Source organism: Bubalus bubalis, chromosome X (genome assembly GCF_019923935.1).
Source record: "Bubalus bubalis isolate 160015118507 breed Murrah chromosome X, NDDB_SH_1, whole genome shotgun sequence".
In the NCBI taxonomy this organism is placed as follows: Eukaryota; Metazoa; Chordata; class Mammalia; order Artiodactyla; family Bovidae; genus Bubalus; species Bubalus bubalis.
In genome coordinates, this window is record NC_059181.1 from 54,070,437 (window position 1) to 54,092,300 (window position 21,864).

Here is a 21,864-nt window from a genome sequence, read left to right on the forward strand (position 1 = left end):
AAATGAGACTGAAAACAGTTCAGTGATTTGCCCAAGATGACCCATTTAGTTAGTGACAAGGCCAGGGCTCAGATGTGTGTCTCCTGCTTCCTAATCTTCTTTCTTTTAGTCTAGACACATAATTCTAGTAGACCTTGAGTGATAACTACAGACCCTGTGAACTGAAATTTATGGATTTCAATATGCTGAAACTGAAACATGCTAAGTTCTAATCAAGTGACAATCATGGAGATAGAAGTCTTAAAAAGAAGGGAAAAAAGCTCAGTTGCAAGGTGGAACAGAGCAAATGAGTGTTATGTCATAGGCTGACATGTGATCCAGAATCAACAAACCCAGCTGCCATTTTCTCAAATTTTCTGCTTTCTAGTGGGAGAAATGCAAACCAAAGAAAAAAAAAATGAACATGATTGAAATGATTTTTGCAGGTCTAAAAATCTTAAAGATTGAAGGTGGTTCCCCATGTGAATCATCTTTAAGGATTCTTTATTTTTTTAAAAAAAATATTGGAGTATTGTTGATTTACAATGTTGTGTTAGTTTCTGCTGTACAGCAAAGTGAATCAGTTATACACATCTAAGGAATTTTCAAAAGCAGGTTATAAACATCAAAAACTGCAGTTTTATTAAAGAAAAGTCAGGTCAGCATCATATAGTGAAGACAGTCCAGGAGACAAAGAAGAAACGATTGGGGGAGGGAGGAGAGCCTGTGAGAGAAATTTCAGTGGCCTGAAGAGGCACACACAGGCTGAAGTGTGTTGAAGAGGGTGTGACAGGTGAGGAAATGCAAGCAAAGAGTGACAACCTTGTCTGCAGAAAGCTGACTGTGGAAGGAAGGGTGTCATGGTGTGTGTTCTTGACGATGAAGAAGAAAGTGCATAAGAAGGCATCAAGAGACTAAACAAGCAAGAACCTTGGAGGGTCCTATGGAGGAGCCACGACTGAGTTGTCAAAACTTTGCTTGCTACTGTGAAGCTCTTTAAAAACTCACTGCCTGAATGTGGCTCCAGAGAAAACGTCTCAGAGAGGGGTGGTAACTGTGTCCAGGCGAAGACTGAGAAATCAGCCCAAGATTTGATAATAAATTCAAATATTGTGGAGACTACTAGCGTGGGTATTTGTTTGGTCAGTTCTAAAAGCTCGGCTCAGACACTACAGCCTCAAGCTTGAACAGATGAGCAGAGATGTTCTGGCCGTTGTCTAAAAGCCAATTCTTCCAAAAGGAACAACATTGTTAATTGACCAGCTTATCAATGGATGCTCTTTCTTGTAGGTTTCTTTAGAAGTGAAAACAATACTGCTAGTCATAAAGTTTTCTGATTCCTGGCTTGGTCATCTCAGTGGGGCAAGTGCAAGGCCGTGCCAGAAACTCCAGATGACTGGAATATACACAAGCACAGTGCTACCCATAAACCATAAACGCCAGCGCTGAGCCAGGGTGCGGCTGAGCCTGGGCAGGGGGCATCCTCAAAGTGCTTCTTTATTTAAACTATGCTCCAGGGCAATGTTTCATAATGACCCCACACACCTAGCTCGCACACACAGAGCAGCCTACTCACACAGCCCCACTGTGTTCCCTGGCGTGCTTGCTTGACTTTCCATCCCTCTAGGCAAGATCCACAAATTAGCAGCTTTGTAACCCTCCCAGGACCCGGTTCTCGGGGCCTTCAGAAGAAAAAGGTAGTCAGAGAAATATGAACGCGCTAATCGGGAAACCAGCATTTCAGCCCACTCAGCCACGCGGGCCATCTACACTAACGACTTTCACCTCCCCTGGCCTTGGCTGGCTGGAGGGGCGGGGAACTCGGCAGTAAGGAGGAGGACCAAAGCGGGGGGGCGGGGGGGAAGCTGCTTGAATGAAACAATGTAACAATTGATGTGAAGCCTCGCCTCACTCCCACTCCCCAGCGCTCTTATAGGCGAGGTCCCACTGACTGACCCTCCCCATTGCTCCGTTTTCTTGTCCATTACGCACTATCCCTCCGCCTCTCCTTTTCTTTTCTTTTTTCCTCCTTCTCCTCCCCCCTCCCCCTCTCTCCAGCTCCGTGTCATTTCCTCCTTGCGCTCGCTCTCTGCCCGAGCGTCTCCAGCCAGGAGAGTAGGCGGAGCAGGGCGGTGAGGGGTGGCGTAGCGCTGGAGGGCGATGGTGGCGGAGCCGCTGGGGGCGGAGGCAACGTAGCCCCCGCAGAAAAGGAGTCCCGCCGCGACTGAGCCGAGCGGAGGATGGAGAACCGGCCTGGGTCCTTCCAGTACGTCCCTGTGCAGCTGCAAGGGGGGGCGCCCTGGGGCTTCACCCTTAAGGGGGGTCTGGAACATTGCGAACCGCTCACGGTGTCTAAGGTAAGAACTGGCTGCTCTGTCTGAGCAGTGCCCAACTTTGAATGGGCGAGCGGGTGTTCAGGCTGCCGCGGGACGCGGCCCTCAGACCAACTTTGAAACTTGGCCGGAGTTGGGGATGAAAGCCCGCTCCCCCCGTCTCCCCCCACCATGGAGCATTAGCTGCACTGGGGGTATGGCCACCAGCCCCAGCGCAGACACTCCTTCGGGGTGGCGGGAGCACGGGATGAGAGTGCGGCCGGTCCGGGGCTAGAGTCCCGCGCGCAGACACCCCCGAGAGGGCTCGGGGGCCGCTTCTGCTCCCCAACGTCTGGCGGCTTGCTCCCCTCCGTTGGAGCTGGAGGAAGTGGTAGCTGTTGGGAGTTGCTCCTTGGAAGTTCCCGCGCCCTTGTGGCACAGCGAGGGGCTGAAGGGACAGGCAAGGCGGCTTGGCAGCTTTCTTTGCGGTGTCTGCTCCTGGATCGACCGCCAGGCCATCCCGCCTGGGCAGATTACTGGGCGAGGGTCCGGTGTGGGAACAGAGATGAGGCGTCGGTGGCTTTCGTCAGCCTCACTTCCCACGGCCGGACGCGCGCACATCCATTCAGCCGGCGGGGCGTTGCGGCTTGGGCTCGGCCTTTCCCTCCCACCAGAGTCCTGCCCCAGCGCCGGCGAGATTTCCTGCACGTTGAGGAGCGTGGAGGAAACTTTTGCGCCATGGAGCGCAGCTGTGTTGGAGCTGCCGCCGCTGCCGCCAGAGTTTGTTTGTTTTAGGAGGCTGTGGTCTGCTGGAAGCCAAGTTGCAGCTGAGGACAGGGGAGAGGTGCTCTCCCGAGCCTTCCAGAACCCCCCTGAGCAAGCCACCCCCGAGTAGGGGTGAGGGTAAGGGGTGGGGGCCGCCGGGGCTGTAACTAGGAAGAGAGATTTGCAGGACGACTCACCTTGAGGCACCAGATGGCCAAGGGAGTGAACTTCACGAACTTTATTCTGATTTTTTTGTTTGTTTTAAGATTGTTTTTGTTTCTCTGAAAAGCCCTTCCCCTTCCAACCCGCTCAAATTGCAGTTGAGGTGGAAAACGTGAATTTGTGCTGGAGACATAAAGATGTGGTTTCTCTGCGGGTAACAAATGTCACTTTATTGTTTTAGCTTCTTAACGTAGGTCACATCTCAGGAGGGGGAGGCGAATGCCCCCTGCCACACCCCTGCAGAAACCTGTGCCCTTTTGCCAGGCACCAAATTGCTGGTTAACTTATTAGTGTAGGGGGTTCTTCAGGCCTTGAGGCCACACTCTTAGCAATCCTGGGCAGTTATCATGGGGTGTGCCTATCACCTTGAGCTGCCTGAGGTATGCTGAGGCAGAACTTTGAGGAGCTGTCAGGGAAAACTGAAATCTTTAGCTTCTCCAAACACCAATAACCAGCCTACATCCTCATCCGGCACCCCTTTTCCTCATACTAGTCATTTATTTCTAACCAGCCTAAGATGACTTTGTCACCTGCTGGCATGTCACCCCCCACTCCAGTATTCTCTGGAGGGAGTAATAAGCCTTTTTTTTTTTTTTTTAATTTGAACAGTCTCAAACAACCCCTTTGAGGAGGGGAATCCTGGCCTTCAGGACTTTCTTCTAATCAAACTCCTCTTCCTCCATTCCACCAAGGTCAGAACAGTCTATGTAGCCCTCCATGGTCTGGCAGTTCCTCCCTTTCTTTTTATCCTGACACCACTTGCAGACTTCCCAGTCTGCCCAGACAACCTGCCTTGGAGAGGTCATTCTCCACCTCTGCCCAGGGCTCACCCATCCTAAGAGGCACCACAGAGAGTGGTTGCTGCTGTGCCCTGGGTTGTTTTGTGAGCCAGCACAAACATGGCAGGGGGTGTTACTAAGCACAGGGCAGCCAACAATTTGTGGTCTACCTGGGGGATTATTTGAGGGTAGATGAGGCTTTCCTTGGCCAAGCTGTTGAGGAAGTGACTCGTGTGTTGAGAGGCAGGGTGCCTTTTACTGATTCCTTTTCTGCTGAAGGTACGCTTGACCCCTGTTATATATGAAGGGTCATTATTACACATATTTGGTTATGCAGGGGGTAAAATCATTTCTCCCATATATTCCAAATGGCTTGAATCCTTACAGTAAAAGCCAGCTATATATATAACCTAGTTTGTTGTTGTTGTTTAGTGGCTAAGTTTTGTCTGACTCTTGCACACCCATGGACTGTGGCCCCCAGGCTCCTCTGTCCATGAGATTTCCCAGGCAAGAATACTGGAATGGGTTGCCATTTCCTTCTCCAGGAGATCTTCCTGACCCAGGGATCAAACCCATGTCTCCTACATTGGCAGGTAGATTCTTTTCACTGAGCCACCTGGGAAGCCCATATAACCTGGTTGTGTGTTAGTCACTCAGTCGTGTCTGATTCTCTGCGACCCTATGGACTGTAGCCTGCCAGGCTTCTCTGTCCATGGGATTCTCCAGGCAAGAATACTGGAGTGGTTTGCCATTTTCTTCTCCAGGGGATCTTCCCAATCCAGGGATCGCATTACAGGCAAATTATTTACCGTGTGAGCCACCAGGGAAGCCCATATAACCTGGTTAGCCCTATATTTAAAGGGGCCATGGCAGTTTTGTAAAGTTCAGTGGTTACCTGTATTTTTTTTTTCTTGCCTAGATAGTATGTGGCATAGTTCATTAATCCCCTTTTAATTTTCCTCCCTTTATGCTTCAGAATGATACAGCTTTCTTCTTGGAAATAGACTCAGTCTGCACACGTTGGTGGGGATGGGATAGAAGGGTATAGAAAGAGAATTGTATTGGCAGATTGAAAACTTGGGTTCTAATCCTTGCTCTGCCATTCACTAGCACCAGGATCCTGGGTACTTCACTTGCCCTCCCTGGGTTTAGATGTCTCCATGTCTACTGTGAGGCTCAAGTCTTTAAGTAAGACTGTGACAGTCTAGTAGCCAGTCTTTTCTGCTATGCTAGCTTTGACCCTTTTCATCCTAGAAGGGTTTCTGACTGAGGAAGATGACACTTTGTTCTATTTGCACGCAGTGTTACTGTTTTATAGTGTATTTCCACATCTCTTTTTTTCATTAGCCTTCTACAGCCACCAGGTGAGGCAGTCAAGGAAGGTTGTGGAGAAACTGATGGAAAAACTGAGGCTGTGATGCATTGACTGGCATGCATAGGTATGTCATATGGTGAGTCAGTGGTAGGCTCCAAATCTATCATATGTTCTACTACTTGGAGAATTTCTTTGTTAAAAATTATTATTTTTCATTGAAGTACAGTTGATCTGGGGCTTCACAGGTGGTGCTAGTGGTAAAGAATCCTCCTGCAATGCAGGAGACACAACAGATGTGGGTTTGATCCTTGGGTCAGGAAGATTCCCTGGAGTAAGAAATGGCAACCCACTCCAGTATTCTTGCCTGAGAAATCCCATGGTCAGAGGAGCCTGGCAGGCTGCAGTCCATGGGGTCTCAAAGAGTCAGACACGACTGAACACTCTGCAATAGTATAGTATACTTGATTTACAATTTTGTGTTGGTTTCAGGTATACACCATAGTGATTCTTTTGTTTTAGGTTATATTCCATTATAGATTATTACAACATAATGAGCATAATTCCCTGTGCTATATAGTACATCCTTGTAGCTTATCTATTTTATGTATAGTAGCTTGTATCTGTTAATCTTGTACTCCTAATTTGCCCCCACCTCCATATCCACTTTGGTAACCATGAATTTGTTCTCTGTGTCTGTCAGTTTGTTTCTGTTTTGTATATAGATTCATTTATATTATTTTTTAGATTCCACATATATATGATATATAGTATTTGCTTTTGACTATTTCACTAAGCATAATAGTCTCTAGGTCCATGCATGTAGCTGCAAATGGCAATATATCATTCTTTTTTATGGCTGAATAGTATTGCGTGCGCGCGCGCACACACCCCCCCCCCCCACATCTTTATCCATTTACCTGTTGATGGAAACTTGGGTTGCTTCCATATCTTGGCTATTGTAAATAGTGGTGCTATGAACACTGGTGTGTGTGTATCTTTTCGAATTAATTTTTGTTTTTTCCAGCTGTATACCCAGGATTGAAATTGCTGGGTTATATGGTAGTTCTATTTTTAGTTTTTAAAGGATCCTCTATGCTGTTTTCTATAGTGGCTACACAGATTTACATTCTCACCAACAGGGTACAAGGGTTCCCTTTTCTCCACACCCTCTACTTGGAGAGTTTCTTGATTTTTCTGGTGGTACTGCAGTTTGTGAAGAGACATGGGGCAATACCACTGAGGAGTGTATTCAGTCTTGGCAGCCTCCTACCCCATTGACCCTTTGCATGCCAGCCTGTGGTTCCACAGTAGGTGAGGACTGGGATGCAGACACTCCCTGGTGGAGTCTAGGCTCGGGAAATAGGAGAGGACTGTTTTGGTCACTCCAAACCACTTATGATGATCTCAGGTCAGGCAGATACAGAGGTAAGGTACCAGAACCATGGTGAGAAATATTGGAGAACCTCCTTTGGTGTCATGGGAAAAAACCCAAAAGAAATTTGGATCTGGTGTGGCATATATGCTTGGAGATGGCTTGTGGAACAGGTGGAGACATCTTGGGAGTGGAGGAGTTTGAGGAAATGTGATTAGTGGGAAAAGAGTGCATAGAGTGTGAAAGTGTATTTCATAATTGTTATGGGGGAACATTTGGATCAGTAAATGATCAAGTTGAGGAAGTCATCATTTCTATATGCTCCAGTGATATCCCTGAAGGAGGGAATCACCTGTAAAAGTTGTGGAGACTGATATAGTCTTAACTTCTCTTCACTTCTTTTAACAGTTAAGTAACAAGGAAGAAACGTTTAAAAAAAGACAAACAGCACCCCTCCCCCAAACAACTATTATCATTGATTATCCTGGACATTAAGGAATGGTTTGTGATTTCCTCATACATTGTGGTGTTTCTAAAGAAACATGACCCACTAGAGAATTGGGCCCATGCCTTTGGTTAGCATCTTATACCTTACTGACCCAGGGAGCCTGTCTGAAAGAAGTGGAGATTCTCTTCTAATCAGATTTGACTATTTGGGCTGTTTGCTACCTAGGGCTCTCCCTTTGCCCCCTCTACAGTGTAGACAGTCATCCATGAACTAGGCTCCCTGCGCTGGAAAAGATCCACTTTGGGGGATTGGTGACCTTTTCAAGGTTCTGGTGCCAGTGATTATGCATCAAATAGGGCTTCTCAGAGGTCTCAGAGATTCAAACTGTATCCTCCTGTGGTGTGTATATGTGAAAGAGAGAGAGAGAGAATTACTAAGCTGTATTGTAAGATTCCTATACTCATTTTGAGTTCTTGGAAATGTGCCCTGAGGTTGGCTGAGGGTGGAGACCAGTGGGGGATGTAGGAAAAGGAGGAGGAGAATTGGGGAGGAGGACAAGACATGGCAGAAACAGACTCATCCTATGTATTTGCCATCTTCCTGGTCCATTTTTGTGACAGTCTCTATCTGGCACAGTAATGGAAGTGGCCACTAGTTACTTACTGCTCTGAAACAAAGTAGGGTCAGGTGGGGCAGTAGCCTGGAGGAAAAAGAAGTTTCACCTCCTCCGCTGAGTGTGCACTGATGTATTATTTTATCCTCTTTGGACCCAAGATTTCTGTATGCCACATGGGGGTAGCCATACCTGCGCCATCTTTATTAGCACAGATGATGTGAGAATAAATTGGACAAACCTTAATACTGTGTGGCATCCTTAGCCTAGGAAGAGGGCAGGGCATGCTCTTTAAGTTTTTAGTCTCTCCTTCATCCCCACTGAAGCACACAAAGTGGCAGCTGAGATTTCAAGAGGATGCGGATCAAGTCAGATTGAGGCCTGGCTGCGATTTGGCTGCAACTTTGAGTTCTTGTTGGGTGCACAGGTAGTGTTATGTGAGAAGTGATAGTTCTGTGAAACCTTCTTAGTTATGTTGCAGGCCAGGACCACCCCCAGACCAGGACTTGGCATTCACAAAGGGACCTTCACGAGGTCTGCTTCTTTGTGAGCTTAGTACACCCTGGTTACTTAGATGAATCCCTTCCTCATCTCTGCTTCTAGAATCAACAAAGATGTCTACTGCCTCAGCTCCCCAACTGCTCCTCTCTCTAAGAAAGTAGGCTTTTGGGTACATGGGGTAGGAATCCATCCAAAGGAAAACAAATCAGGTTGGTGAGAAGTAGTAAAGCAAAGAAAGTGGGTGATATGTCTGCTGAGCTTTGGCTACACACTGCTTTGGGGCCTGCTGGGCTGTTATAATACAACTGGTAACCTATTGTGATCCACACGTGTGCTCCCTGAAGTGAAAAAAAGGCCAAGCCTGTTAGAGGCTTTTCCTTCTCTAAAACCTCAGACAGAGAAAATTCAGCTCCAGCTGGAAGACACTTGAACGTTGCCTTTAAACAGAATTCAAATGATTTTGCCTCATGCTCTCTCCTATCTCCTCCTAGGACTTGTTTTTAAGAGAAAAGAGAAACTCAGATTTGAGGTTGGTGTTTATGGAATGATTATCTAGAGGGAACATCACAGTTTTTATAGTTAGGCTCCTTCAGAACGAGAGGGCAAAAAGATGCTGACCTGTCTAAGAAAAGTTAATGAAGAACAGCAGAGATTAAGTCAAGGGCTACCCTCACTAGCCACACACTCTCCTGCACCCCCACCAAAGGGCAGACTAAACTGAGGCCTACTAACTGAATACTGTTCTTTGAGGTGGCTGGAATCACAGATTCTCAAAGTGAGGAGGGTTTTGTGGAAGTCACCTGGTCTCAATTGATCCATGAGTCTCCTATGCAGTATCCCTGAGCTTGTTCTCCTCTGGTCATGGGGGAGCTCATTTCCTTCTTAGCCAGTCCTGTTCAGTGTTAAAAAAAAAAAAAAAAAAAAAAACAAAGGTTTTGACTGTAGACAGCTTTTTCTCTTGTCGGGCTGCAATCATTCTCCATCTGCCTACTCTCTGTGGGTTCTAGTTTTGCCTTCTGAGACCACAAAGAGCAAGTTCTCTGACTTAGGACAACCTTTGGGAGGTCTGAAGACAAAGACTATGTCCCTTTGTCTCAGTTTTCTAGGCTAAAGAGCCTTAGCTCTTTTAGCTGTTCTCTATGGGATCTGAGATCCAGCCTCCTGCTCCCACTCTGGATACACTCCAGCCTGGCCATATTCCTCTTGAGTGAGGGAGCCCACAGCTGAATGCAATGAGAAGCGTCTGACTGAAGTTGAGTAGGGCCATTCTTTAAAACAACTGAAGACTACTTTGGTTCTTTCTGGCATCCATGCCATATGAAGACTCTGTATCAAGCAAAGTGTTTTAGTGGAAGTATCTATGCTGCTGCTAAGCGACACCTGTCCAAGGCCTCTACATAGGCACCTACATGGGGACAACTACGTAAGAGATTTGGGAGGGGCATATCTCGCACTATGTATTTAGAATTGTCCCTAGCCCTGTCCCTAGCCCAGGTCAGCCTTGGAAAAAGTGTTCTAAGGGAGATGATAGAGAAGGCATAAGCCCTGACTTCCAGGAGCATATATGTTTCTACAAAGAGTTACAGCCAAGGAATTTGTATAATAGAAGAAGGAAGTGATATTTGGTCAAAAATCAGACCTCCAGAACATCAGATTGTTTGATCTTTAACCAGTTGCTGGCTTTGAATTTGTAGGAATAACCTCTATGAACTTAATTTTCCCCTTGTGGAACAAATAGGTGTGTTTGAGATTGAAGATGCTGACCGTACGTGACATACAAGAAGCCTCCAATTTACAGAAACCCTGGGTAAGAATTTAGACACGGCAGTCTCTAACCCTGTTAGGTTTTTATTTCTGTGCACATTGTCATTGGCACTGGTTGCAAATCTGCTATTGTTGCTGCTATTCCTCTGTTCTGAGGTCTTCTGTCTGTACCTGGAATACCCAAGGGAGTCACTCCTGCTGGAGGTCTTGCATCCACAGTCTCGTTGCCACCCCTTCTCCATGTCCTCACATCTACCAGATTGTCACCTGAGTTGAGCAAATGTCTTTTCTTGGTACTAAACTCCTGATGGGGGAGTGTATTGAAATGGAGCTTAATCCTCATTATCACTGAAGGATGAGAGGCTTGGAGAAGAGAGTTAAAGTCTAGGAAACATGTCCCTCTAACACAGTTATTGATAGTTGCCATGTTCAGAACAGTTCTGGAGAGGGCTCTTTGGTCCAGAGTATATCCTTGATGAAATCACAGAACCTAACCACCATTTTATAATATTCTGTCTACAGGGAACTGCATTCAAATCTCCAAATAAGCTTGCTTATTTACAATTTTAGTTTGTCTACAGGGAACTGCATTCAGAATTTCAAATAAGCTTGCTTATTTACAAAGGTAATCTTGAAAAACAATGTGGAAGTCAGGGATAACAAGTGCTCTAGGTATTTCTGTTACACAGATCTAAGTGGGTTTGGGGTTTCTACTACTCTCACTGCCCAGGTGCTCATAGCCTTGGTGCTGGGGCCAGGATTTGTGTGTACATACAGTGTTTGCATTGTTAAATCTCTCTGAAACTGAACTTCACAGGTTTACCTGAGTTATCTTGTAATCAGCAAGTGACCCTTTTTTATTAGTTATGTGGGTACTTAGATCACTTTCACTGTTTCTGTGGGGGCAGTTCTTTGTTTCCTGATGCGTCCCTGAAATACCTGCTTTAGACAGACTTCAACTAAGTCATTAATGAAAAAGTTGAGGTATTATATTTCCCTGCTAAAGAGTGTGCTCTAAGAACTGGGAATGGGATAGATGTTTGTCTCTTCACACCCCTTCACCCCATCTAGTATAAACAGGCCAAATGGAAAGATTGTCTTAGGCATTAGTTTTCCAAGGGATGATTTGTTCTTCCTCACATCACACTGGCATGTTTGCTTGGGCACATAGCCATCCTGGCTGGGCACCAAAATTGCAAAGATCAAGATGACTTGGTTTCTCAGAGACTAACTGCCCCCACCCCCGCAAGCCCCACTTTGACTTCATCTCTACTCCCTCCTCTTTCAGTGAAAGTCCATGACTGTGCCACGCCACAGAACGAACACTGCTTGGTAGCAACAGAGACACATTTTCCATGCATCTAGGCTACCCTTCTTTCAAGTCTGGCCTTTGGTTTGCAGTCTCCACCCTCCAGCACCAAGTTGCTTGAGGCCTACATTTGGGACTGTCTCACTCAAGTGCCACTACTTCTTTGTTCATTCATTGGCTTCCCTGCTCACTGTCCGAAACCCAGCTTGTTTTTTTTTTTTTCTTTTCTTTTCTTTTTTGGTCACAGTGGGCCCTTCTAGTTTGTTGTACCAGTTCTGTCCGTCTTGGCTCAGCCATGCATCTGGTGTGTGGGGGGGGAGGGGAGAGAAGTTCAGCATTAAGGCTGATAAAGTTTGACAACACTCAGCAAATTGGTAGCTGGGTCAGGGGGAACTTTTCTCACGCTGTGTCTCTATCCTGTTTCAGTGGAGGACCGGACCTCTGTTCCATTCCTGATACTCTCTTATCAACTCGCTGAGTAATCTTGGCATGTTACTTCACCTCTCTGTACTCTCCTGTTTCTTCTCAGCCTCTCTGTGGGGCAAGCTTCTGCCTTATTGAAGGGATGCTATGGGCTCCAGGATCTTCTCTCCGAGTTTAGGCTGTGGAGGTGTAAAGGCTGACTGACATTAGGCAGTTCATCCAGGGCTTTGCTTTCCTCTACGCTCCTACTTCCTATCTTTCCACAAATGACTGTTTCCTGGTATGTTCTCAGGGACGACATGCCTCATGGTCTGTTAACTTTCACTCAAGTCTTTTAATGTTACATCTGTGAGGAATGCGGGAGGTGGGACTAATTTGACAGGATCAACGGTTAAGCCCAGTGATGGACAGACTCTTTGTGGTGTCTTCTGGCCTCCACTCTAATGCCACTCAGCAGATTCCCAGCTGTATGGTCTTCTCTCTTCCTGAGCCCCTGGCAGGGAAGTTTTGAGTGGTTCTCCTATACTGCCTTTCATGGTCCATCAGAAATTGATTTTTCTTTGGGGGGAGGAGGTTGGGGGTAAGATGAGGTAAAGCTGGGAGGAAAGCTGGTTCAACTAGTTATTCTGGAAAGGTGTTAGAGTCTCATGGCTTCTGCCCCATCTTTGCTTATGAGAGGATGACAAGCTAAAGCCTTGTCTTTGTTGGGCTGCCTTGTTGCTTTCCATTTGTGTGTGTATGTGTGTGTGTTTAATGTAAGTGAAAGCTCCTCTACAGACTTCTGTAGGTAGGCTGTTTTTGATGTCATCTTATCTGACTGAGAGGGTGACTGATGACATTTTGGAGCCTTGGAGGTGACTATCAGGTCTTGACTCCCATGTTCTTTGAAGGACTTGACTGAGAGTTTGGAGCTCTGTGTTAATTAGAAATTGTAATCAGGGAGTAGCAAGGCAACAGGTGGAAAGTGGACCAGGCAAGAATCTGGATACACTACTTGTGTGCTTGTGCCCCATTGGATGGAGGTAATGCTATTTGGTTGTGTCTCAGCAACCTCTTGAAACAAAATGGGCAATCCAGGCCTAGATATGGTAGGATAGGAGACGTAGTGGACCTGCTGTGTGGTAAATACTGCTACTTTTAGGAGTTTTACATATATTCTTATCTAATTTTACAGTAACTCTTTGAGATAGATATTGATCTCCCCATTGTGCAGACGAGGGGACTGAGGCTCAGGAGAAATTAAGTGACAGACTCCACATGGAAAAACTGACCTTCAAATTGACTTCTGTCTGACTCCACATCCCAAGCTATTTACATAAGTGAAAGAAAGAGAAGAACTAGGTAAGAGTATGATGGGGGAAGCTGGGAAAAGAGAGAAAGAAAATTAAAGAAATGTAATCTGCTGCAAAAACTGGTAATGTTACCGATATATGCCCCTCAGGGGTCAGGGTCAAAGGAAAGGTATTGTTTTATTTTGTTCTAAATCTCAAATCAGGGTAAGAAGTATCAGCTTAGATTCAGAAGACCCGAAGTTCAGTCTTTCTATTTGCCATTCAATATTTGTGCATCACTGGGCATGTCATTTTCCCTTCTGTGTCTCCATTTCTTCACCTGCAAAATAAAATAATAAAATTCACACTTTTTTCCAGTAGGGAGGGAGATTGAGTTTATCCTTTACCTCATATAAATACTAGATGTGTATGCAATTTAAGAAGAAAGGAAAAGCATTCCACAGATGTCCCTTATTAAACAGAAATTTTCTTAAGGGAATTCTGAACTTAAACAATGAAGTGTATGAAGTTACAAAATCTTTGGAAGTTGTATGAAGTGGCAGGACATCTTTAATGCGATGTTTGCTGCTGGCAGACATTGGAATACCAGACATGATTTCTGGCTAATGTTTGAAGAGACAGCAATTTGAAAGGTGATTCTAAGCCTTGTTTGGCTCCTACCTAAGGCTCTCAATTAAGCCTCCAATCAATCAATCAGTCCGCCAGTCAACACATTTGTTGAGTACTTTGTAAAGTGCTAGAGAATATAAGAAATAGTCACCATGGAAGACCTGTTCCATAGAAATGACTGTTTTGTTGAAGAGGGACATAACTGCAAGCCTAGGGAACAAAAACCTTACTTTAAGTGCTGAAACCACGGGCTAGGTTCTAAGAGCAACATTTTCAAAAACTTTATTGAAGTATAGTTGATTTACGATGTGTTAATTTCTACTGTACAGCAAAGTGATTCAGTTGTATGTATACATACATTCTTTTCATATTCTTTTCCATTATGGTTTATCACAGGATATTGATTATAGTTCCCTGTGCTATACAGTAGAAGCTTGTTGTTTATCCATTCTGTATATAATAGCTTGCATCTGTTCCCCACCCACCTCCCCCTTGGCAACCACAAGTCTGTTCTCTATGTCTGTAGGTAAGAGCAACATTTGTTCAGTGAGAAGAGATTTCATTGTAGGCTGATGTGGTTGGGAGCTTTGTGAAAAAAGGAAGAATTGAAGCTAGGTCTTGAGGGCTATATAGGATTTAGGTAGGCTGGGGAGGAAGAAAGGCATTCATTCTAGTTAGTACAAGTGCTGCATGTTCTAAGGACACAGACAAGTGACAGGCCAGTTGGTTCACCCTACAGTGAACTAACAGTATGAGCTCCTCAAGATCTGGGTATGTGTGGTTTGTTCATTTATTCACTTGTTAAAGCATCACTATGAACAAAGCTAGTGGAGGTGATGGAATTCCAGTGGAGCTATTTCAAATCAGGAAAGATGATGCTGTGAAAGTGCTGCACTCAATATGCCAGCAAATTTGGAAGACTCAGCAGTGGCCACAGGACTGGAAAAGGTCAGTTTTCATTCCAATCCCAAAGAAAGGCAATGCCAAAGAATGCTCAAACTACCACACAATTGCACTCATTTCACACGCTAGTAAAGTAATGCTCAAAATTCTCCAAGCCAGGCTTCAGCAGTACGTGAACCGTGAACTTCCAGATGTTCAAGCTGGTTTTAGAAAAGGCAGAGGAACCAGAGATCAAATTGCCAACATCTGCTGGATCATCAAAAAATCAAGAGAGTTCCAGAAAACCATCTATTTCTGCTTTATTGACTATGCCAAAGCCTTTGACTGTGTGGACCACAATAAACTGTGGAAAATCCTGAAAGAGATGGAAATACCAGACCACCTGACCTGCCTCTTGAGAAACCTGTATGCAGGTCAGGAAGCAACAGTTAGACCTGGACATGGAACAACAGACTGGTTCCAAATAGGAAAAGGAGTATGTCAAGGCTGTATATTGTCACCCTGCTTATTTAACTTATATGCAGAGTACATCGTGAGAAACGCTGGGCTGGAGGAAGCACAAGCTGGAATCAAGATTGCCGGGAGAAATATCAATAACCTCAGATATGCAGATGACACCACCCTTATGGCAGAAAGTGAAGAGGAACTAAAAAGCATGTTGATGAAAGTGAAAGAGGAGAGTGAAAAAGTTGGCTTAAAGCTCATCATTCAGAAAACTAAGATCATGGCATCTGGTCCCATCACTTCATGGGAGATAGATGGGGAAACAGTGGAAACAGTGTCAGACTTTATTTTTGGGGGCTCCAAAATCACTGCAGATGGTGACTGCAGCCATGAAATTAAAAGACGCTTGCTCCTTGGAAGGAAACTTATGACCAACCTAGATAGCATATTCAAAAGCAGAGATATTACTTTGCCAACAAAGGTCTGTCTAGTCAAGGCTATGGTTTTTCCAGTGGTCATGTATGGATGTGAGAGCTGGACTGTGAAGAAAGCTGAGCACTGAAAAATTGATGCTTTTGAACTATGGTGTTGGAGAAGACTCTTGAGAGTCCCTTGGACTGCAAGGAGATCCAACCAGTCCACCCGAAAGGAGATCAGTCCTGGGTGTTCATTGGTAGGACTGATGTTGAAGCTGAAACTCCAATACTTTGGCCACCTGATGCAAAGAGCTGACTCATTTGAAAAGACCCTGACGCTGGGAAAGATTGAGGGCAGGAGGAGAAGGGGACGACAGAGGATGAGATGGTTGGATGGCATCACCGACTCGGTGGACGTGAGTTTGAGTGAACTCCGGGAGTTGGTGATGGACAGGGAGGCCTGGTGTGCTGTGATTCATGGGGTCGCAAAGAGTCGGACACGACTGAGTGACTGAACTGAACTGAATTCATGCATTAAATTTATCGAGTGCCTGTTCTAGGAGCTGAGCTATTCTTCCTATGGCCTGTGAAACCAGCACAGAGCCCCATAAATGCCACTTTTATTTGTTTTCTATTAATATTTTCATAGTACATATCTTGAGCCAGGCACTGGTTTTCTATCTTAATACATATTAGCTCCTTTATCAACCCCGTTTTTACAAATGAGGAAATTGAGGCACAGAGAGGTTAAGTAACTTGCACACTGTCTTACTTCTTGTGTAGCCGGATAAGTGGATCAGTGGAGATATGCTTGATTGTTATCGAGTAATGAGATATAAAGGTGAATGGATTTGAGTCAGTTATTCTGAAGCACCCAGAACATCAGGCTGTGGAGTGGACTCAGGTTGGAAGTACATACCCATTTTGTTGTTTTTTTGGAAGACTACTGTTAATGTGTTAAAAATAAAGCACGTAACACTGTACCACAGCCATATATGTGCTTCCATGAGGAAAGACCTACACTGAACAACTGGAGGGGGCATTTTAAAGGATCAGTCATCTTGGCAACATGTTGACTGTTGTTAATACATTAGCAAGTTGCCAGAGGTAGTGGTAATATATAACATTGGAATCTGAAGAAATGAGGGAGAGGCAGGAGTTGAGATGAATCCAATATTTCTAATCTAAAAGGCTCTTGGTGGTGTTGGAGGTTGGGAGGGCTAACTGGGTGTAGTTCAGTTTTGGATCTTCTGAGACCTTAGGATTATCGAGGTAAGGTGTTCCATAGGCAGTTCAGGAAAAATAAAAGTTTATTTAAGGCCACTGGTCAGTTAAAACAACAAATTATTGTTTCAGGAACATAATGATTAACACAGATGATTTACTAATCTGCTGATTGTTGTGGAAATGAGTGAATTGCCAGACAATCTCATGCCCCAGCAGACATCGGAACAGGCCAGCATTGTTATTTAATGGACTTTTCTGGTCATAGTTTGGTCTTGCTATCTCCTCCAATCTGCAGGCTGCCTAGTCACCTGAGGTATTACTGGCTGCAGTTCTTTCTGCCTAACCGAGTGTTTTCAAGTGATGGGGAAGTCCAACAATCGAACAAATAAAAAAGAGAAGAAACTCAAAATATGAAAATTCAGACATGAATTTGGAAATGTTAAAAGGTTTGAGGCTGTTAAAAAACATCAGTTGTCTTGCCAACTTGTTTAAGGATTGTCTTCTGTATATGAAAAGTAAAATGTGTGGGCTTGATAAGGCAAACTCCACTGGAGTTTCAAGTCTGGATTGCATTTTTGATGTCAGTAGTTTTATGCTGTCTACATAGTGGAGTATTATTAATCTGTGAATATCATTGTTCATATTTCTACAGTAGCAAGGGATCTTTGAAAAAACATTATTAAATTTGCAAGTATGATTTGTTTTCAGTGGTGTCTTCACTGTACTTTCATCCTGAGTTTTACATTAAAATAAAAAGGAGATAGGGATTTATTTCACAAATTCATTGCTGCAAATCTGGCTAGAAAACATCACTGTATTAAGAGACTTTTGCATATTTGGAATGATTATCTAACCCGATGCCCTGTATACTTACAGAAAATTCTCAGGAAAAGTTAACTTTGTGTACAGGTGGGTGTGCCAGTCCCTTGCCTACCTCCATTCTTAGATTTGCTTTCTATAACTGTAATTTTTTTTTTTTTTTGCTTTTCTGTGTGCTGAAAAACTGAAATTCAGAATGTTGTAAAGATGCTTGTGCCATGGAACTTGGTCTCTTCACTCTCCTTTCCTCCCTCCTTGTACACAAAACTCATTTCATGGTAAAAATCTAATGGGCACATGGGTTCCTTTACCTAACTCTTCTCTCTGGCCAGGTGAAATAGCTTGTAATTTATATTTGAAACTGATTGGAATAGCTAACTGCTGGGGGTATTTTTGTGACTACCCAAGTGCTCTGGCTTTTATAAGAGCCAGCTTGCCAGTTTCTCTCTGCTGTATGAGATCTGGTGGGAGGATGATATTCTCCCTCTCTGGATGTAAAGGGTTAAATATGTAATTTTCATGTTTTCCCGTGCCTTTGGCTGGAGAAATGCACAGTGTTCTGAAACCTGCCCAGGCCCTGCACATACTGTATCTGCTTAAAGAAGGCTTTGGCTCTTAGCCCTTCTCAGCTGCATTAGGGTTCAGGTTTCATCTTTCTCCCCTTCCAGCCACTAATAAAAGCCAAAAGAATTAAGGATCAGGGAGAGTTAATTCCCACTGCTAAGACCCAGGTGGGGCCCTTCCACCTCCCATCCCATCTTCTAGGTTAGAGCTCTAATTTAGGGCTGAGCTCTAGTCTAAGCCTGTATGTGACAGCGATCTGGAACAGGCCGCAGAAAAGCACTTGACGATCAGGTTTTGCCTTGTGCTGGCATATCTTTCTCTCCCTCTCTCCCCTCCCTCTCTCTCTCTCTCTCCCCATCTCCTCACTCCCTTTCTCCCTATCTCCCATCTCCCTCTTTCCCCATGCAGCAACTCTATTGGGATCTTAGAAGAGATGAGGGGTCAAGCCAACCAATGCTATTACAGAGATGGAAATGATGTATCATTGTTCTTTTCTTCTAAACTAGGAGTTTGGGATGAAGCTTCTACTTTTTTTTTTTTTTAAAAGTCCCTGACCCAACCTCAGTACAACATTAGGAATCTCATTCAGAATAAGAAATGTCATTGATATTTCACCCAACTTAAAAGAGATGCGTAGTAATGAGCTCTAAAATAGTGAGCTCAGTCAGAGAGGGCAACTTTGAAGGAGGATCTTGTAAGAACTGGGATAGGCAGGAAGAAGCTTCCTTCTGGAACAACTACACTATTGTAGTTGCCTCCTCAATGGTTTCCCTCCCTTTGATCACCCCCTCCCACTTAAAATTATTTACTGTTTCCCTATTACCTCCAAAATAGAGCCCAAACTACTTTAGCCTGATGTAGGGACTATTGTCCACTGGGCTCAAGTTTTACTTTCTAGCATTCCTTCCAGGACACAGATTTTCAGGCAGAGTGATTTCCTTTCCAACCCCCACCCCCAACACAGCCAGGAAGTTCTGGCCTCCAAATTTCCCATCCTGATGTTCCTTGAGTGACTTACTGGCCACTCAGAAGACCTACTCCCCTCCCCTTCCTTTCGGGCCTAACCTTCAAGCCCTACTCAAGGGCATCATTTCAGTCTGCTTTTGGTGAGGAAAGTCTCTCCCTTTTTGAAATCCTGGACCTCTGATTTTCTAGTAGAAATCTTTGACTGCCCTGTGTCCAGTTTGCTAGACCCAAATCTTCTAGAGGACAATGGCTATGTCCCGTGTATCTTTACTGTTCTCAGCACAGAGCAGAGTAGACTGTCCATAATGTTTGCTCAAAGAGTCAAGTAAAACTTTTGTACTAAATAACTGGTTATGTCCCCCTTTCTTCTCCTCATTCCAAATGAGAAAGAGGAAATGACTTGAAGAGCTGGATATACTAGCTGAGTTTTGCAGTCTCTCTGTGACACCTAGTAACTGGGGTGAGCCTTGGATCACACACACACACACATGAACTCAGGACAAAGGGAACAAATAGAAGGAAATAGTGGTACATGTGAACATGGAGAGGGATCCCAGACACAACCCTGGATGAGAAGGGAGAGGGCAGCAGTGGAGGCTAGGGCCATCTAACTGCTTGTCCAAGACCTGCCTGCAGTTGGGTTTGCTATGGTTGGGTTTCTTGCCACTGCAGCTCGTGTGCGTGAACTGTGTTCCTGAGGCTCGCCTGTGGGAGCGGCCTGCTGGCTGATGATTACAGCATTCCCTTGCTGTTGGGAAACGTTGCTGTGAGACTCTTAAAACAGCAGCCACCCCTCTTGTTGCTATGTGTTCAGGGAGGGTCGACTGTGAGTCTTCGGCCTGACTCAAGTGTTTCATTGCTTCAACTGAAAGGAGATAGCTTTATGTGAACCTACTCTGTGTGTGTTTGTGTGTGTGTGTGTGTGTATTTTCACTTTTGCTTAAGCAAGCCCTAACGCGTTCTGTCTGACTAGCCTTGGATATGAGTCACCGTCTGGTATTTATACCCAGTGCCTTTTCTCACTGTTTTATTCAAAGCTAAGAATGCTGAAAAGAGCCAAAAGGAACCTTCTCCATCCTCCTTCCTAATGGGGTCTCATCTCATTGGCAGCTGTTTCTGTGGAAGCCAAATAGGTTATGTTAAGGCACTAAAGGAAACACATTGAAGCTCACACTGGCACTACTGTGACAGTTTAAAATACACTGTGGGGGCTTCTCTTAATTTGGTCCTGCCCAGACTATAGCTGGAGAGTTTGGTCTCTGGAGCAAAGTTTAGGAACAGGCCTCCAAAGGGACCCGCCCCCCCAGGGAAATGTTTGTCCCTATCAGGATCACATAGTAAGTTTGCAAGGAGTACAAAAATCGGAGAAAGTCTTAGAGGAGGTAATTCAGTCTTTGCAGGCATTGGTGGGAGAAACAGAATGTTAGCATGCTCCTCACTGCTGTTCCCATTAAGGTTCTTCCAAAGTTGACAGTTTTGTCTTGGGACCATGCTCCTAGAGTGTGGGAATGGTAACCCCATCAGGGCCACTGTTGTTATCAAAAGGACAGGGCCTCAGAGAGGAAGGACATGACTTCTAGCATGGTTATTTGGAGGCCAGGCAGCCAGTAAATCATTTGAGAATGAATTAAAAGTTCAAAGGGCAGGCGGGAATGCTTTGGGTGACCTCATAGGTGCTTGAAAAATCAAAGGGATAGCTGGTGTGCTTTTATTTTTTGAGGACTGGTTGGAAGGAGCAAGGGAATAGAAGTACACAGTAGGAAATTGGCTTTCTGTTTTCACGTGCTTGGGAGCCTTAACTCTGGGCTAGGGATGATCAAAGCTACCATGATTAAATGCCAATTACGTTCTGGGAATTTTATGTGCACAATCTCTAATCTTCTCATCATTTCTCTAAATTAACTGATAGAACTCCTGTTTTACATATGAAAAAAAATGAGGCTCAGAGAGGCCAAACAACATTCTCAAAGTAACAAGGCCAGAAAGTGGTAGAGCTGTGGTTTGAACCCAAATTGGCCTGACCACAAATTCTATGCTTATCCCACTGTAGTTTGGAATTTTGTTTCAAATCCTCTTTTTGTGCCTCATGTTCTCTAATACCAATATTAACTATTACTCCACCTATGTCCTGTGTACCATAGCACTGGAGAAGTGGGGGGTCATACAGACCAGTCATTCCCAAGCTTTCCTAGAAAGTTTTTAAATATGTGGATTACACTCCCAGGATTAAATAATACGGTGTATGAGATATACTTAATAGTGTCCCTATTCTGTGCTGTGCTTAGTCGCTCAGTCGTGTCTGACTCTTTGCAACCCCATGGAGTGTAGCCACCCCACCCCCCTAGGCTCCTCTGTCCATGGGAATTCTCCAGGCAAGAATACTGGAGTGGATTGCCATGCCCTCCTCCAGGGATCTTCCCGACCCAAGGATCACCCAGGTTTCCCGCCTTGCAGGTGGTTTCTTTACTGTCTGAGCCACCAGGGAAGCCCAAGAACACTGGGGTGGGTAGCCTATCCCTTCTCCTGGGGATCTTCCCGACCCAAGAATTGAACCGGGGCCTCCTGCATTGCAGGCGGATTCTTTAGTAGCTGAGCTACCAGGGAAGCTCCCGTCCCTATTCTAAGAGACAGAAATTACAGTTTAGAGAGTTTCCATAATCCACTGGACCAGTAAGTAGCAGAGCTGGTATTCAAATTTCGGATTTTAGAGTGACTATTCTTCGTAATGTCCATGGTGCCTCTCACTCTGGGACAAGGTAAGTGATAAACAGAAAACTCTTCAACTGTCTGATAGTGTCTACTTGAACAATCTTTCTCTTTTT

At 44.8% G+C, this 21,864-nt stretch overlaps 1 protein-coding gene and 1 long non-coding RNA gene across 3 annotated transcripts in view; both read left to right on the forward strand.

The window, feature by feature from the left end:
* The first annotated feature begins 1,978 nt into the window (after positions 1–1,978).
* The window catches only part of SHROOM4 (shroom family member 4), a 246,323-nt gene continuing 226,437 nt past the window's right edge, over positions 1,979–21,864 (forward strand). The window contains exons 1-2 of one of the 2 annotated variants that reach the window (XM_006059482.4): positions 1,980–2,336; positions 5,405–5,496. Coding sequence is in view for 1 of the 2 variants with exons in the window: in XM_006059480.4 (XP_006059542.4) it covers positions 2,220–2,336 (117 nt within the window). In the remaining variant the exon portion in view is untranslated. Of the gene's footprint in view, positions 2,337–5,404; positions 5,497–21,864 lie in introns of both variants that reach the window. The other variant, XM_006059480.4, reaches the window with a different exon arrangement.
* On the forward strand, positions 10,120–18,199 carry LOC123332008. The gene is made up of 2 exons (XR_006548831.2): positions 10,120–13,143; positions 16,989–18,199. It is a non-coding gene; the product is annotated as an uncharacterized LOC123332008 (long non-coding RNA).